The sequence below is a fragment of the Xenopus laevis genome, chromosome 8L (assembly GCF_017654675.1).
Source record: "Xenopus laevis strain J_2021 chromosome 8L, Xenopus_laevis_v10.1, whole genome shotgun sequence".
In the NCBI taxonomy this organism is placed as follows: domain Eukaryota; kingdom Metazoa; phylum Chordata; class Amphibia; order Anura; family Pipidae; genus Xenopus; species Xenopus laevis.
In genome coordinates this window covers 122,424,746-122,442,678 of record NC_054385.1, presented here as the reverse complement: position 1 = coordinate 122,442,678, position 17,933 = coordinate 122,424,746, and the positions used below count along the sequence as shown (strand labels likewise).

Here is a 17,933-nt window from a genome sequence, read left to right as displayed (position 1 = left end):
CATATGTTATCAAATGTACGAGGGTACCCTAAAAAAATGTCGTTCTTTTTCAGCCTATCACTCTTAAAAAAGTTTTTTTTTTGGACCAATCCCTATCTACTCTATTGCACCTCGCCTGGTCTGAGGTGGCGAAGTAAAGTCTGGCGCAAGAGGTAACGTTCACAAAAATCCGCAACTTAGTCAATTAGCATAGTTACGTCCCTTTGCCAGAGCTCAACTAAGGGTGAGAAGTAGCGCTAGAGTAGGTCCACTTCGCTAGCGAATTTACGCTAGCGCCCGTTAGTAAATTGGTGAAGTAACTGAATGATGTCACGCTGGCGAATTTTCGCTAGCGTTAGCCACTTTGCCCTTTAGTAAATTTGCCCCCAAGAATCTGGCCTCATTGAACCCTATAAAATGGGAACATTTTGCCAATTTTTACCAGTAGCAAAGGTTTGGATTCCGTTTGGGATTTCCAGATTTGGTGAGAAGGATTCTGGATTTGGCAACAGCCAGAATCACAGACTTCATTCCTTAGTGTTAGTATTAGGATAAGGCGGGTGTCCTTATGGTTATGGTTGAGTAGGGCGGCCAATGCCCTGGTTAATGTTTGCCTTTTAAAGAACCAATATCTCAAAAACAAATATCTAAAGCTGGCCATACACCAAACAAGCCATTCGTTTGACAAGGTTGCCTAACAAGCGGATCTATGCCTGACATTGCCACCTAGGTGTTTGCACATATCTGGTTGATCCAATCGTTGGTATCATAATGGCGCAATGTAGTCCGTCGGGGGACCCCATCAACGTACCTATGTAGCCTTCTCCGCGCCGGGCCCCTGTGGCATGCTTAATATTAGAATTAAAATATTTATTGCAAGTAGAAAGGTGTCCAACAGATTTCCCTGCTTTCTTCTCTGCAGTGTTCAGTCTTCCTTCATTTGTAATCTAAACACCCTCCACCCTGTCTGTGTGCAATGGAGCCTTGGATAATGTCTATTGGTGAACTGCCAAAAGCCTTAAATCGGTGTTAAAAAAAAGTGCTCTTTACTTAGGCTAATAATCAGCCTCATACATAGGCCTTAGAAACCACAAATCGTATGAATTTGTTGGTGATTTGCCTACAATCCTTCCCCTGTTTTGTTTGCACCAAGCTCCTCCTCCAGGAATAAACTCCATATAGTAGAACACTACTTAGTATTACTGTTTCCCCAGGACTTAAAAGAACCAAGTCAATTCAGGGAAACTGAAACATGCAGAAAAGAAGGAACAGTGCTTACCTGCATTGAACCACATCATCATTTCTGGGTATATAAAATCAGGTTTATACTGGTTGAAAGGCTCGTGGGTATTTATAGGGTATAACATCCAGCTATACTGCATAATATTAAAGGTCACAGAGAAGTGGCTATATTAAGGCACAAGGCTGCAGGCTGAGTTATACAGGGAACAGTATCACTCATGTATTATAAGGGTTAATGTACCCCCTACTGTAAATGATAAGGATATTAGAAGTCACTGAGGGGTTGTTCTGTGACCATATAAAGGCAAAAGGCTGCAGGCTGAGTTATACAGGGAACGCTGAGTATCGTATTATAAGGGATAATGTACCCCCTACTGTAAATGATAAGGATATTAGAAGTCAATGAGGGGTTCTGTGACCATATAAAGACACAAGGCTGCAGGCTGAGTTATACAGGGAACTCTGAGTATCACTCATGTATTATAAGGGATAATGTACCCCCTACTGTAAATGATAAGGATATTAGAAGTCACTGAGGGGTTATGTGACCATATAAAGGCACAGGGCTGCAGGCTGAGTTATACAGGGAACTCTGAGTATCACTCATGTATTATAAAGGATAATGTACCCCCTACTGTAAATTCTAAGAATATTAGAAGTCACAGAGGGGTTCTTTGACCATATAAAGGCACACGCATGTATTATAAACAATAATGTACCCTGTACTGCATATTAGAAGTGACCAAGGGGTTCTTTCACCATATAAAGGCACAGGGTTGCAAAGTGGTTTATAAAGGCCATTAATCTTGAAGGAGAATTCCAATATTCTCACATTTTCAGCAGGTAGGGTTGCCACCTTTTCTGGAAAAAAATACTGGCCTTCCTATATATTTATCTTTTTTTCCCTATTAATAACATTGGGATCAGCCATCATTTTTACCGGCCAGGCCGGTAAAATACCGGCCTGGTGGCAACCCTATGAGCAGGTGGTACACTATCTTTTATAATACACATGTTCCTGTGAGGAATGTGACACAAAATTACTCAGCTAAGTATTGTTTATAGCAATATATAATAGAGACTATTCTAGGGTTGCCACTTGGCCGGTGTTGATCCCAATGTTATTAATAGGGAAAAAGATAAATATATAGGAAGGCCGGTAGTTTGTTTCCAGAAAAGATGGCAACCCTATTCATAAGCCAGGCACAAAGATGTCCACTGTGCACTCTGCAGGAATGTACCACCTGTGTTTTTTTTTTTAAATACGAACTTAGAAGAGCACTGGCTTGGGAAAGAAAATGATAATAAATGGTGGGGACGAAGTTCCAATACCAAACCCACAAACTTGCTGAAACAGACCATTATTGCCTTTTATTATAATTTACTATACATTTGTGCTTGTTCAAACCACAGAAAACAATGAGCAATATTATAGAATCATACCTCCCAACATTTTGGAAGTAAAAAGAGGGACAATTTTTTGACCACACCCCTTTCTGTGGCCACACCCCCTAATTACCATGTTTGTTTTACAAAATTTGGCAGGTTATGAAAGTTTGAAACTATTTCTCCTTATCTAAACTGTGTTTTTGAGTCTCAAAATTGTTACAAAGTATCTTATTTGCACCTGTGGCTGTTCTGGGCTCTCTGCTAAAAGCCAATTAAGTGAGAAACTTTGTTTCTTTTTCTGGCTGTTCAGTGCAGAGAAAAGAGGGACTTTCCAGTACAAATGAGGGACTGCGGGTTGAGCTGTCAAAAGAGGGACTGTCCTTCCGAAAAAGGGACAGTTGGGAGGTATGTAGAATGAATCCAGAGATCATACATTAAACCAGGCAACAACCAACATAAACCAGGCACACATTTTTTTTGTAGAAATCGCAACACAAATTATTATTACAGGCCCGTCTGTTCGTTTCAATAAAGTTTTTTTTGTTGTTGTTGACAAAAGAAAATGGCAGCCGCTAAGGAAATAAACTACGACACCCAGAATGCCTTGCGCCGCGGACGTCGCTAATAACGAGCAGCCGGGTTCCGTGCAAGTAAGTCCCTTTCGCTATTTCTATAGAAATTCCAGTTTCAGATCAGACAGGGCACGGCTGGGTTTTAGTCCGGTCTCGCTGGTTTGTGCGTGGGGTTGAGGCGGCGCAGCCAAGGTGACAGTGTAGAGGTCACAATTAGAGGCGGAAGAGACACGTGCTGCCTTAGGGGGGCGCTTCCTGCACATTACACTGACATCTGGTCTGTTTATTCTCAGGTGCAGGTGAGTTCTGCCTCGTTTATAGACTGGCTTCTTTTCACGGCCCAGTTTTTAAAGTGGATTTGCCTTGGTCCCCAGCATTGAACTGACTGGAAGGTCTGAGCTCCATTATACCCCCTCCTTCACATTATTAGAACAGTCCACTCCTCATAAGGTCACAGCCTTGTTTTCACCCCTACTCAGTGCTGTTTATACCTCAGGCCTTACTGTAAAATTGGCCCTAACCCCCATGAACTGGGACTATGACATTCTGTTTTCTTGAAACCATTATTAGCCAGTTCTCCTCATCACCAGGTCTCCTATACTTCCTGGAACCCACAGTAGTTACAGTGCCTCCATTCTCTGTGGTTACGGCCCTGGTTCCTCTTGTTTGGTACCTCATACCTTCTATAATAAAGCTCCAAGGGCCTTGAAGGAAAGTGAAAGTGTGTGCACTAGGGAAGGGTTATCCAGCAGGTTGACTCTAAGGGGTTTGTATAGACCAAACTAGAAAAAAAACCTTTATCCCCAGAAATGCGTCTGACGCTACTTCTCGAGATGGCCGCCAAGCTCAAATTACCTCACGATTACCGCTTTGGAATGAGCCGCCCGTCTACGTTGGCAGCAAAGAGGAGGAACCCCCCGGGCAAGAGAAGATCCAAAGTGTTTGTAGAGCCCGTCAGTAAGGAGGAATGGCAGTATTTCCGTGGGGACACTGTAAGTCGGGGGTTTTTCAGACTACAAGTCTTTAACCTCCCTCGTTGGGGTTCAGCTCATAAAAAGAAAACTTACGTCTCTCGTTTCTTTCTCTAGGTTGAAGTTCTCCATGGGAAAGATGCCGGGAAGCAAGGGAAGGTGACCCAAGTGGTCAGAGCACGCAACTGGGTTGTGGTTGACGGTTTAAACACAGTAAGTCGATGGGAGACATTTATGAAAAGAATGCTGGTTTTGGGTGAGCTCAGAATGGTCTTTTTTTTTGGTGGTTCTGAGCCCGGTCACAGCGTGCTGCTAGTTGTCAACAAGGTAAAGAAGATGAAGGGTCATTTATGAAGATCCCAGACAGAAGTGCAAGGGCAGGAAATGTCATGCACATGCAGAGGAGTCTTGGCGCGCTCACACTCTGTGTCTGAAAGGGATACTGTGATGGGAATTTTTTTTTTCTCAAAACACATCAGTTAATAGCGCTGCTCCTGCAGAATTCTGCACTGACATTTGTTTCTCAAAAGAACAAACAGATTTTTTTATATTTAATTTTGAAATCTGACATGGGGCTAGACCTATTGTCAGTTTCCCAGCTGCCCCAGTCCTTAAGAGGGATATAAATGAGCTGGAGAGAGTGCAGAGACTAAGTGCAACTAAATTGGTTAGAGGGATAGAAGACTTAAATTATGAGGGTAGACTGTCAAGGTTGGGGTTGTTTTCTCTGGAAAAAAGGCGCTTGTGAGGGGACATGATTAGACTTTACAAGTACATTAGAGGACATTATAGACAAATAGCAGGGGACCTTTTTACCCATAAAGTGGATCACCGTACCAGAGGCCTCCCCTTTAGACTAGAAGAAAAGAACTTTCATTTGAAGCAACGTAGGGGGTTCTACACAGTCAGGACAGTGAGGTTGTGGAATGCACTGCCGGGTGATGTTGTGATGCTGATTCAGTTAATGCCTTTAAGAATGGCTTGGGTGATTTTTTGGACAGACATAATATCAAAGGCTATTGTGATACTAAACTCTATAGTTAGTATAGGTATGGGTATATAGAATTTTAATTAAAAGTAGGGAGGGGTGTGTGTGTATGGATGCTGGGTTTTTATTTGGAGGGGTTGAACTTGATGGACTTTGTCTTTTTTCAACCCAATTTAACTATGTAACTATGTGACTTGTGCTCTGATAAGCTTCTTTACTACTGTACTGCAAGTTGGGAGTGATCTCACCCCCTCCCTCCCCCCCCAGCAGCCAAACAAAAGAACAATGGGAAGGTAACCAGATAACAGCTCCCTAACACAAGATAACAGCTGCCTGGTAGATCTAAGAACAGCACTCAATAGTAAAATCCAGGTCCCACTGTTACACATTCAGTTACATTGAGTAGGAGAAACAGCCTGTCAGAAAGCAGTTCTATCCTTTCTGAAAAGCACATGACCAGGCAAAATGACATGAGATGGAGCCTATACACCAATATTATAACTAAAATAAATACACTTGCTTGTTCAGGAATGACATTTTATATTGTAGAGTGAATTATTTGCAGTCTATACAGTGTAATTTAGAAATAAAAACTACACCATAAAAATAATGACATAATCCCTTGAATGAGGGAGAGCGGGATGTCTATGTGCTTTCTCCTAGCCCCTCATTTATACAGCACTGATGACCCCTGAATCTTGGAATTGGCTGATTTTAAAGGAACAGTAACATCAAAAAATGAAGGTGTAATAAAAATATAATGCAGTGTTGCCTTGCACTGTTAAGTTTGCTTCAGAAACACTACTATTGTTTATATAAATAAGCTGCTGTGTAGCAATGGGGGCAGCCATTCAAAGGAGAAAAGGCTCAGGTTACACAGCAGATAAGCTCTGTAGAACATAATTGTGTTATCTGCTATCCACTTTAACTTGTACCATATAGTCTTTGTTCAATTTCCACCATTGCTACACAGCAGCTTGTTTATATGAACTATAGTAGTGTTTCTGAAGCAAACACAGCAGTTTTTCCGGTGCAGGGCAACAGTACATGACATTTTCATTACTTTAAAAATACTTTAATTTAAGGGAATGTAAACTCACAATTAAAATTAAAGTAAGTATAATTCTCTGCAACTTTCCAATGTTAATACCTTATAATAGTGATTAGAAATTACGCCCATAGACACCAATGGGTGAAAAAATATTTTCACAAATTTCTGGCAAAGTGAAATGGGTAAGAGTCGCCCATTGCTATTTATAGATTGTCAGTGGTTTTAAAGTTCTTTGTATTTGTACCTGCAACTGAAAGGTGAATATTTCTGTCCCTTCCTGCACTCTTGGTTGTGACTTTTGACACAATGTAGCAGAAATCGTCTGTGCTCCAGTCAAGATTTTATTTCTCACAACGCCATGCATCTCCACAGGTCTGTTCTCATCAGTTCAGAAAGGGATAAACAGACGCTGCTTTCAATAGCAATTGCGTTTACAAATAATCCTTGGAACATTGATAACGTGTAATGAATTAAAGTTGCTGAGAAAGACATTTTCTTTCATTGTGCCAAAATAATTTTTTAGCTGGTTTATGTATAGCAAGCAATGTGCTTGTGTAATTAATCAGTCTAGACACTTGGAGTAAAGCTGGGTAAACACAGGCAGAATTCTGCATGGGATAAAGCTACTCACACAGATTCTGATTGGACACCTTGTTAAATACAGTGTAGCATGCAAAGAAAATGGGAATAATTCACTGAGCACCTGTGTATTCCTGCAAAGTTTAACTGTACAATAATAAACCTTCATTAGACTAAGGACAAACGCCTGTGCATATGGCATTAATATTTGCTTTATTTGTCTGTAGCATTTCCGCTATGTGGGTCGGACAGATGAATACAGAGGAACATATGTTGCCAGTGAAGCGCCACTTCTACTGAACCAGGTGTCTCTGATCGATCCCACAGACAGGTAGTAAGATCTTATCTCTCTGTACAGACTATGAACAAACGTACGGACTGTTCCTGCTGAATTGTGCTTAGTACAGGGGAATATCTGTACTACCATAGTTTGATGGGATCTCTCTGTACAGGCTATGAGCAAACTTAGGGGGCTGTTCCTGCTGAATTGTGCTTAGTACAGTGGAATACCTATACTGGGTATAATGTTATGGTTCACTTGGTATAGACTACGAGCAATCTTTGGTTTGGATTAGTCTCTATATAAGGGAATAACTGTTCTAAATATTTCTGGCATCTCGCTGTACAGGATAGGAGCATGGTCAGTGGATTGATATTTCCAGTGTTAGGCCTTGATTATTACACCACTGGCTTCCCCTGGCCATGCTTAATTTTTTAATGTGAGTACAGGTATGGGTTATGTTATCCAGGAAGCTGCAAATAATGAGAAGGCCATCTCCCATAGACTTCATTCTAATGGACCGGTAAGCTTGACAATGGACCGGTAAGCTTGACAATGGACCGGTAAGCTTGATAAAGTACCAGTTAGGTACGAAGCATTGCTGCTATGCCATATATGAAATAAAGGTGGTTTTAATGTCACCATTTGGGAGTGCTGCAATCATTATGGATTCAGGATGGAAAGTGAAGGTCAACACATTATGCTGAGTGCACCCTTTTAAAAGGTACTTCCTATAATAAAGGTTAATAAAGGATAATTGACTGTTCAATTATTTCATTTTTTTTAAATAGCAAAAATAAAACTTTTTTTTTTTAACTGCATCAAGCATTGGAGTCTGGTTTGTGCCAGCCTACTACTACATATAACCAGAAAAAAATGGTGTAAAATCCAGGAAAATTAAAAATCATTGGTGGGACCACAAAAAAAAGTTTAAAATGAGGGAAAACTTAAAAATCGGGAAATAAAATTGAGGTTTCACTCTAGTTACATAATACGTGTTTATTTACTCTCACCCTGTAAGGAAGCCCACCGAGATAGAATGGCGATACACAGAGGAGGGTGAGCGCGTGAGGGTGTCTGCGAGATCTGGGCGCATCATTCCTAAGCCTGTGCTGCAGAGAAGAGATGGAATCATCCCTGAGCAATGGAAAGGTGAGGGATGGTCATTGGTTGGATAAGATTTTTTACTAGTTAGACTAAGGGGCAAGTAGTATAATGTTAAATGGACCAGTGGGTTAGTGAGAAATCAGGGGGCAGGCGATCTGTAGAAGACCGAAAATTATTATAATGGAATGGGCATTAAAGCAGAAGGAAAGGCTAAAATTAAGTAAGCTTTATCAGAAAGGTCTATATAAATACATCAGTAAACCCTCAAAGTAATGCTGCTCTGAGTCCTCTGTCAAAAGAAACACAGCATTTCTTTCCTTCTATTGTGTACTCATGGGCTTCTGTATCAGACTTCCTGTTTTCATCTTAAACCTCTAGGGCTTGAGCATGCTCAGTTTGCTCCTCTGCCCCTCCCTCCTCCCCGCCTGCTGTAATCTGAGCCCAGAGCTATGAGTGAGCAGGGGAGAGGCTCAGGCAGGAAGTGATGTCACAATACGATAATATGGCAGCTGCTATCCTAAACAAACAGAGAGAGTTCTAGAGCCATTTACTCAGGTATGGTAAAGCATTCTGCAGAATAAATATAGTGTTATAGCTTGCACTATTGTGGCTAATCTATTGGCAATAAACTGCTTCGGTGGCTTTCCTTCTCCTTTAAAGGAGAGCGGAATGCACATGTGTGGGATTAAGCGATCCCTTGATATTCAGTGGCTGGACAATACAGCACGTTCCCATCTAGAGTTCAGGTGAAATAGTCTTTGACTGAGATGGGGTTACACTGATCGTTCGGCTCTAAAATCAACAATTTGCTGCTCTATACAGGCCTGTGTCCCAGTATGCTCCTCTGTCAATGGAATTATCTAGCCTGTCAGTTGATATCTAAGAAGCCCAATCATCACTCAGGAGAGTCACTATTTTGAACCCATAAGATGACCAATAAGCTACCAGCTCTAAAGAGTGGGGTGCTAGCAGCCATTGTCTGTGCATTTTTGGACTGTCTTTTTCTATTCGCATCCTCACAGTGTAATTGAATAGGCACTCACATGCTTGGATAGCCGCCAGTCTACTTACATGCACAATTTGTCTACTTTATAAATGACCACACTTACCCTTACTTTCTTGTTAGACGGTCCCAAGGACACCTCTGTGGAAGATGCTCTAGAAAGGACCTATGTGCCATCCCTGAAGACATTCCAAGAAGAAATAATGGAGAAAACGGGCATTGCAGAAAACCGCAGGCACAGGAAATCCTACTGGTACTAACCCAGGCAGAGCTGTGCGGAGCAACCATAATTCCCACTGTTCATGTACATCACATGGGCTAGAGATTCAAATCCAGAACAAAAGGAAACTTGCTTGCACGTATGGTCACTTCCAGACGCATCAGTACAGCCCACATCTCTCTATGGATGGTCTTTCCTTCAGAACTTGTGTGTGTATATGAGTATAATACTTTTGTAAAAAAAAAAAAAAAAAAGCAATACAACCGCTGAAATAAATTCAGCAGCAGAAACATTAAAACAACAAGCTGCGATTAAAGCTTTTTTTTCCCCACCCTGCTATGGGATGTTTTGTTCTCTTTAACGAGGGGTTACAGGCACAGGAGACTAATAATAAATACATAGGGAGACTACCAACTACCAATTCTCAGCTGCATTGAGATCAAGGCAATTCAGAGGGCACCGCTGGATGTTCAACTTTTTGTTTTTGAAAGTCCAGTGTTAAACTGGCCATACCCGGGCCAATAAAAGCTGCCAACAGAGTGTATGGGACCCTCCGTCGGGCTTCCCCGATCAATATCTGCCCGAGAGTCGGCCAGATGTCTATTGGGCAGGGGAAATAATCCAGTCAGATCGCGGACCACATCTGTTTGTTGAATTGGTCCCGTGATCTGACCGCCGATCAGATCAGCCTGATATCGCCCACCTTGAAGGTGAGCATATCGGGGGGAGATCCGCTCGTTTGGTGAAATCGACAAACGAGTGGATCTCTGTGTATGGCCACCTTTACTTTGGCATTGTGTTTGGGATCATTGTCCTGCAGAAAGATGCCTTTCTCCCAGTTTATTAGCAGCCCGTAACAGGTTCTTTTTCAGTATTGGCCACTATTTTTTACCATTCTTATTTAAAGGAGAACTAAAGCTTAACTAAAAAAGTAGCTAGAAATGTTGTACATTATGTTTTGTGCTTCTGTACCAGCCCAAGGCATCCACAGTCCTTTAGCAGTAAAGATATGTGTCTCCAAAGATGCCCCAGTAGCTCCCCATCTTCTTTTCTGCTGATTCACTGCACATGCTCTGTGCTGCTGTCACTTACTGAGCTTAGGGACCCACTCACAATATACAGTACACATAGAATAGAAATGTCACAATATAAGGCTGATTAGTAATTAATACACATAATTACTACATGGCAGCACAGAAACCAGTGCAAATAGCATCAGAATTTAATAATCAGCAAACCTGTAGCATCAGCTTATATTACAGGGGAAGCTCATTTTCTGCTGGATAATTAGTGACGAGCCCTAAGCTTAGCTTCTCAACAGCCAATCAGAGCCCACTGAGCATGTGAGTGTCACAGACACTTTCCAAGATGGTGACCCCCTGTGACAAGTTTGAAGTCCTGGATCATTGCTGCTATTGACAAGCTGAAACTTGTAGCCATATTCATTTGTAGGGTTTAGTTCTCCTTTAAGGAGTTATTTTCTTAGTAATGCAAATGTAAAAATGGCCAAATGGTGGCAATACCAATATGCAGGCAGAGCAGTTATCGAAGCACCACAATTCTTTTGTGCCAGGTAGTATACTGTTTACATGTATTTTTAGAATTATATAGTGATGAGTAACCAATACAAAAGGTGAAGCGGGACCTTCCCAAAAGAGCTTACAATCTAAAAGAAGGCTCCAAGCTTTTCAACTTTAGAATCTAGATCTCCGTGCCTTGCCAAATAACAATCTAAAGCTGTCCTTTAATCATGCTATTTGGAGCCAGGAAGCTTGCACTGGGGGACAGGCATTTGGCAATTGCCAATGTTGTGGGATCACAAAGGGTGAACAGAATTATAGTTTAGGCACTTGCCATGGGAGCCAATGTTCTGAGCCATAACCAGAAAGATAGACCATTATTGGCCATTGAGCCCAGGCCCCTACATTCTTGGTGGCTGTCATGTATAAGCAATGGCTGTAGGATATGTGGGTTACTTATGGGGTCTCACAATGAGCTTTATATGAAAAACATTCATGAGAACTGCTTGTGGCACATAATATGATGCCCATGTGCACCCCTCAGGTATCCTTCAATCTAAGGTAGCATCACAGCCCAAGTCACATTCCACATTAACTGCCAATACAGTTCACTACATGTTTTAGTTAGATCTTAACTTCACCGTCGAGGGCTTAAGATCTAACCAGATCTAACCAACCTGTGAGCCACATTCAAATGTAAAAAAGCAACAATAGCATGCAAAACGTTCCTGGAGGTGCCAAATAAGGGCTGTGATTGGGTATTTGGTAGCCCCTAAGTGGACTGGCAACCTACAGTAGTCTCTGTTTGGCAGTACGCATGGTTTTTATGCAACCAAAACTTGCCTCCAAACCTGGAATTCAAAAATAAGCTTTGAGGCCACTGGTTGGGGATCGCTGGTCCAGCCTATGGGGCATATATACTTAAAGGAAAACTATAACCCCCCAAACAATGTAGGTCTCTATAAAGAGATATTGCAGAAAACAGCTCATATATAAAACCCTGCTTCATGTAAATAAGCCATTTTCATAATAATATACTTCCTTAATAGTATGTGCCATTGGGTAATCCTAAGTAGAAAATTGCTGTTTTAAAAAATAAGTGCCGCCCCCTGGGATCATACAATTCACGGTGCACACAAACATACCAAAGATGTTAGGTCACATGAGCCAATTAACAGACAGAGTTCTGTCTTTTGCTCCCACACTTCTTCCTGTTACAGTTAGAGCTGCAGTATTTCTGGTCAGGTGATCTCTGAGGCAACACACAGACCATCACTAAATGGTGGCTCAAGGCAAGAGATGTAAAAGGGCAATATTTATGTAAATATATATTCCAGTTCGGTAAGATTCTTTAATATGTCACTGAATATGATATGAACTATCTGTTGCTTAAGTGTTCATTTTGGGGGTATAGTTTTCCTTTAAAAAATAAGTGCCGCCCCCTGGGATCATACAATTCACGGTGCACACAAACATACCAAAGATGTTAGGTCACATGAGCCAATTAACAGACAGAGTTGTGTCTTTTGCTTCCACACTTCTTCCTGTTACAGTTAGAGCTGCAGTATTTCTGGTCAGGTGATCTCTGAGGCAGCACACAGACCATCACTAAATGGTGGCTCAAGGCAAGAGATGTAAAAGGGCAAGATTTACATATACCAGTTTGAGAAGATTCTCCAATATGTCACTTTATTTGATATCAACTATCTGTTGCTTAAATAGTCATTTTGGGGGTATAGTTTTCCTTTAAAGGGGAACTACAGAGAAAATGAAAATTTAGCATATACTTTATTTATTTATTTGCCCCCAAAGATCTGTCAATGAATATCTGACACCCAACTGTTGCATGAAGACAGACTGAAGAGAAACAGATGCTGAGAGAGGATACTTAATTGATTCTATTTAGAAAGTGTCATACTTCAGTGAAATGAAGCTTCTATTAAATTTTCATTTTCATGATAGTCAAATTAGAAAAACTTTTAGCAAAAATTAATATCAGCAATTTACTAAAATGTGCTTTGGCGTACATTAAAGTGGATCTGTCACTCAGACATAAAAAGCTGTATAATGAAAGTATTTTGCAAATTAAACCCTAATCTTTTTTCACATCCATAACTGTAATAAATGTATTTAAATATCTGTACTGTCAATCATATATTGATTGCCCCCCCCACTATAGCACAGCAGGCACATGTTTGTCAGGTTGGTGGTTTTCCAGCCAAATTGGGCTACTTATTTAAAGTCCAGGCAGGTTTTGAAAGTACAAACTAGTCAAGATACAGATTTGGGCTACTTTTTGGGCCTTTGGCTGGTTTATACTTTGGAAACCAGCCAAAGTTTTTTCTTGCCCTAATGTGCCAAGCCTGCGTCTCCCAATGCATGTTGGATAATGTCGTTTTTGTTTAACAGTATTCCAACTGCCATGTTTAATGTAAGACTACAATACCCAGCATGCAATGGGAGTTGGGTAGAAGTCGGGAGTTACCAGATTTTGGACTCTGTACCCCAGTCTACTGTCACTCTTCAGCATTCTCACATTTTAAGGTGACTTTCCTCAATTTCAGACAATTTTGGGGCAAAAATCTTCTGGCCACCAAAATGTCTAGAGGTTGAGTTGATTTACCAATATCCTTTAAAAGGGGTTAATGAGTTTTTGAGTAGAAGTCTTTTTATTTTGTAAGAGATACAATGGACAAGATAATTTTAGGCATGTTTTTCACCAATGTAAATGTCTGCTGAAGCAGGCAAGTCTGCATTGTTTTGCAGGCTTAGGAAAGCTGGAAAATGGGTCCCTGGAGTGAAGGTAGGATGGGTCTTCCATTCCATATTCTATTTATTGCAGCTGCCCAGTTATAGGTCTGATTAGGCTGCAGATGAGCAGCAGATAAAATAAACCTCAGTGCTCTCTGGAGGGAGTTGTGGTGCTGCCAGAAGGCAAGGCTGGCCTCTGACTTGTGAACTGATGAAGAGTCAGCAGGGCTTTGTGAAAGGCCAGACTGTCCAAGAGTATGGAAGCCACCCTGGATGTTTTTTTTTTAAATGCTGTTGAACTTTTTTCTGTGACCTTTATGTTAGGAAGAGTTTGCCCGAAATAAACCTGTGTTTTGTCTGAAGACGTGGTGTCCCTGTCTCTGTACTCCAGATGCTACTGTAACCTGCCTACCATTGCTAATTCCCTGAAAACTTTGTCTACAGACAGCCAGCTTGTCACAACTTGTTGGATTTAAACCCTGATACTTGTTCATACCTGTAACGGTTGGCACCCTAAATCTAGAACCAATGCCAAGCACCCTGGTCTTGGCTCGTGCTTCTGCCTGTAGCAGCCACATTTGGCCTAGGGAGGAGACCTCAGCTACTCAGATGCTGCTAGTACTTAAAATGAGAGGTGCAAGGCGAGGGGTTATGGACAAGCAGAAGGGCACAACTAAAAAGCAAAGTATTTGGGCAGAAGGTCGAGGTACAAGGCGTTGAGAATCGTAGTCAGATCAGGCCGGGTCGGGGCAGGCAGAGTATAAACGTAGTCAGGCAGGCAAGGGTCAAACCAGGAAGTCAATCAGAAGGATGAGGCAGAAGAGGTAGTCGGTAATCAGGCAAGGGTCAGGCTACAGAAGGTAGAATCGTCAAAAGCCAGGCAGGGGTCAAAACAGGAATCAGATCAGAATCAAATAGCTCAAAGCTTAAACACCACCAGGATAAACCTATAACGGGCAAGGTCTGAAAGCCCAATTGAGCCTTATATAGCGCTTGATTTTTGCGCCATTACGTGCCGGCATCATTACGCCATTGCGTCCGTGTCAATATAAGGAACGAGACATGCACCTTAAGTATCCAATATGGCGGCCGAAGAGGAGCGGCATGGCTGGCGTCCCCGCCGCACCACTGGACCACCAGGGTGAGTGTTTTTTATTACAATACCTCTTCAGACCATTACTTGGTTACACATACATAAAATGCTGTCTTTCCACGTAGCCTAACATAGTGGTTATCATTGCGCTGATTTATTTTTCACCTTTTTTACCAGACTGAGTCAGCAGCTTATTGGCCCTTGTGTGGGGCCATCCGACGGGCTTCCCCCGATCGATATCTGGCCGAAAGTTGGCCAGATCTCGATCAGGCACGTTAAAAAATCCCGTCACATCTATGCGTGTATGCGTCCCGCGATCTGACCGCCTGTATTGGATCCATTAGTATCCAATCCTTGGGCCCTAGGGCCCATGATCAGATCAGCCCGATATCACCCACTTCAATGTGGGCATATCGGGGAGAGATCCGCTCGTTTGGCGACATCGCCAAACAAGCGGATCTCTATGCCCATGGCCACCTTAACTCTGCTTTCAGGCTTGGCAGCTCATCAACTGCTAAATGGAGCAGTCGCTCAGTCTGGTTATAACTCTAATACAGTTTTTAAGCAGGGTAGATGGAATAAAATAGCTCTTTTGTACCCATACCATAAAACCTCAATTTATAGAATAAAGCCAAAATAATCAGTTGAGCTACCTTGAAACTTTGGGCCTGATATGTATTATTTGATGTTGTTATAAAAGCATACTGGATGTCCAGAATGGGCTAGCTGCAAAACTATCTTTTTCATTTGTGGTCTGGGGTGGGGAAAACACGATGTTGTGCTTCCGCTTCAGTGCTACATGCTGTAATTCTGCACCATTTGATTGAAGACACCATGTTGATGCAAGGGCTCATGATCATCTTGTGTAAGTACAATCATATTCAGTGGGTTTTTCATGCAGCATTATAGAAAGGGCACTTATAGCTTAAATTCCTAATGATAAAATGTATAACAAACTGTACATGTTATAAAAATGTAATTGAAACCTTTCCACTTTCCTTTTAGAACAAGTCTAATGCATTTATGCTATTGCTCTACCATGTATTACAAATCTTGGCCTTCAGATTCAGATTAATTATTACACATGCCATTTAGGGGTTTATTTACTAAACTCTGCTCAGGCTTTTTTGGGCGAAACCTTTTTTAAAAACTAAAAATTTTTGAGATTTATTAAAAGCCATATGCAGCAAAAAGTCAGATTTCAAAGAACCGCCATCTCAGACCTGACGAGGTTGTGTATAAGTCAATGGCAGGGGTCCCTATCCTATTTTGAATTTTCTGTGGTCTGTGCTGGAATTAGCCTAAAAATCCAACCTTTTTGGGCAAGAAACTGAAAAATTCTGGCTTTTCGGTAAAAAGTTAGAAAAGAATCAAACGATTCGGAAAAAAAAACTTGCACAAAAACAATTGCACAATTTGGGTTTTCGATCAATTTTATCCAGTTTTTATATGAACTGATCAAATCAAGCTTTTTAAATAATAGATAAGGTCAAATTGTGGACTCTAGTTTGGTTACATTGTTAGAAAAATTTAGATTTTGATAAATAACCCTCTCACAGTAGGGAAGTTTCCATTGGAATAATGTTTTGGAAGCTTAGTAAATGCAGTGCCTTTTGTCTAAACACAACATTTTCTTTTTGAATTTACAGTGTCAGCTTAGTGCTTGGACTGTTGTTTTAAAGCATGAACTATTGTAGAAATAAAAATTTAATGCAAGTTCCATCATACTAAAATAAGACATTTTCTAAATATAATGAATTAAAAGCTCTGACCTGGTTCTGAAATAATCTAGTTGCTCTTCTTTCTCCTCCTCTCAGTATATGTTTCTCTTTATTTTGTCTTAAAGAGATACTGACACCTGAAATTAAACTTTTTTTTACATCTATTATAATATTGGCTTTGCAAGCTACTTCTAACTTTGCCATAAAGTAATTGCCTGATGTTTTTACATTACCTGTCTGATCCCCCATGTTCCTGTATGAGGGGGCTGCCATATTTGTGCAGCAGGAGTCCGTTAGCATTAGAAACTCTAACTGACAGGCTGAGATGGGACAGTCAGGTTGGCAAAGTCAGTGTCAGAGAGTCAGAGAGTCAGGAACTTCAACTAACAATTATATGCAAAAATAAACCTCTCAGCAAAAAATGATCAACATGACCTATAGGTAACATTTAATTTACATTCATATGCTAAAATTAATTTTTTAGTGTCAGTATCACTTTAATGTAGGAGTTGGGAGTCTGATTTTGAATTACAGTCTAATACAGCCTTTGGGGAGTGTCATTTTGCCTAGAAGATGTTGTAGAGCTCAATCTTTTAAAATTACATGAAATACCGTCACTCTACATGCAGGGTTTGTGCCAAAGTCAGTTATTTTGTTCGATTTTTGTTTGAGCTGGAGTCCGTTATTTGAGTGAGCTCTAATACATCTACTAGGAAAGGACCCCCCTATAAGATATATTGGATGTAACTGTCAATGAATATCTGACACCCAACTGCTGCATGAAGACAGAATGAAGAGAAACAGATAATCAAGAAGATAAACTCGATTATTTAAGAAATGGTACAGGATTGTTAATTGATTATAATTAGAAAGTATGTTCAAATGTTTCAGTATGATGACACTTATATAAAAATCTTATTGTTGCGATAGTTCCCCTTTAAGTGCCAGAGAGCACAAAAAAATGAATCTGATAATAATGTTCATGCTAATTGATCAAGGTTTTTGGGTTCATTGAGCCCAAGCATTTACTGGTCACATAATGAAAAAAAAAAACGATCACTTTATTCTAGATAGTACCGGAGCAACGTTCTCTGTCATTCATTAACTTTCATTTTCATATTAATACTTTCTAATTTGCCATTCAAATATGTAGTTCTCAGTTTATACAAAAGATTAAAAAAAAAAAATGTTCTTCCTATTCCTTTTACAAAAATCCTTCAGTAGTACTGTTGAAACATCTGCAAGGTCTGCTCCCGGAATATTATTCTGTAGCTATTTTCATAGATATGGGAAACAAAAAAATATTGGTGTCATATGCAGCAGCAAAGAAAACATCTCACACATCACAAACTTCATCGGAGTCCATAATTCCTACCTTATATTTAGGACACAAAGGGAGTTATTTACTAAATTCTGAATTTAACTCATTATTTAAGTAAAAAAACCATGTCCAAATTCCCATACCTG

At 40.6% G+C, this 17,933-nt stretch overlaps 1 protein-coding gene across 3 annotated transcripts; it reads left to right on the top strand.

Moving 5' to 3' along the window:
- The first annotated feature begins 3,149 nt into the window (after nt 1–3,149).
- mrpl24.L (mitochondrial ribosomal protein L24 L homeolog) lies at nt 3,150–10,315 on the top strand. 3 transcript variants are annotated; one of them, NM_001087684.1, is given in 7 exon segments: nt 3,464–3,481; nt 3,990–4,174; nt 4,271–4,366; nt 6,999–7,102; nt 8,073–8,203; nt 9,285–9,396; nt 9,398–9,639. In NM_001087684.1, coding segments are annotated over 6 exon segments (831 nt in total). In that variant the 5' UTR covers nt 3,464–3,481; nt 3,990–3,991; the 3' UTR covers nt 9,603–9,639.
- The last annotated feature ends 7,618 nt before the right edge of the window (nt 10,316–17,933 follow it).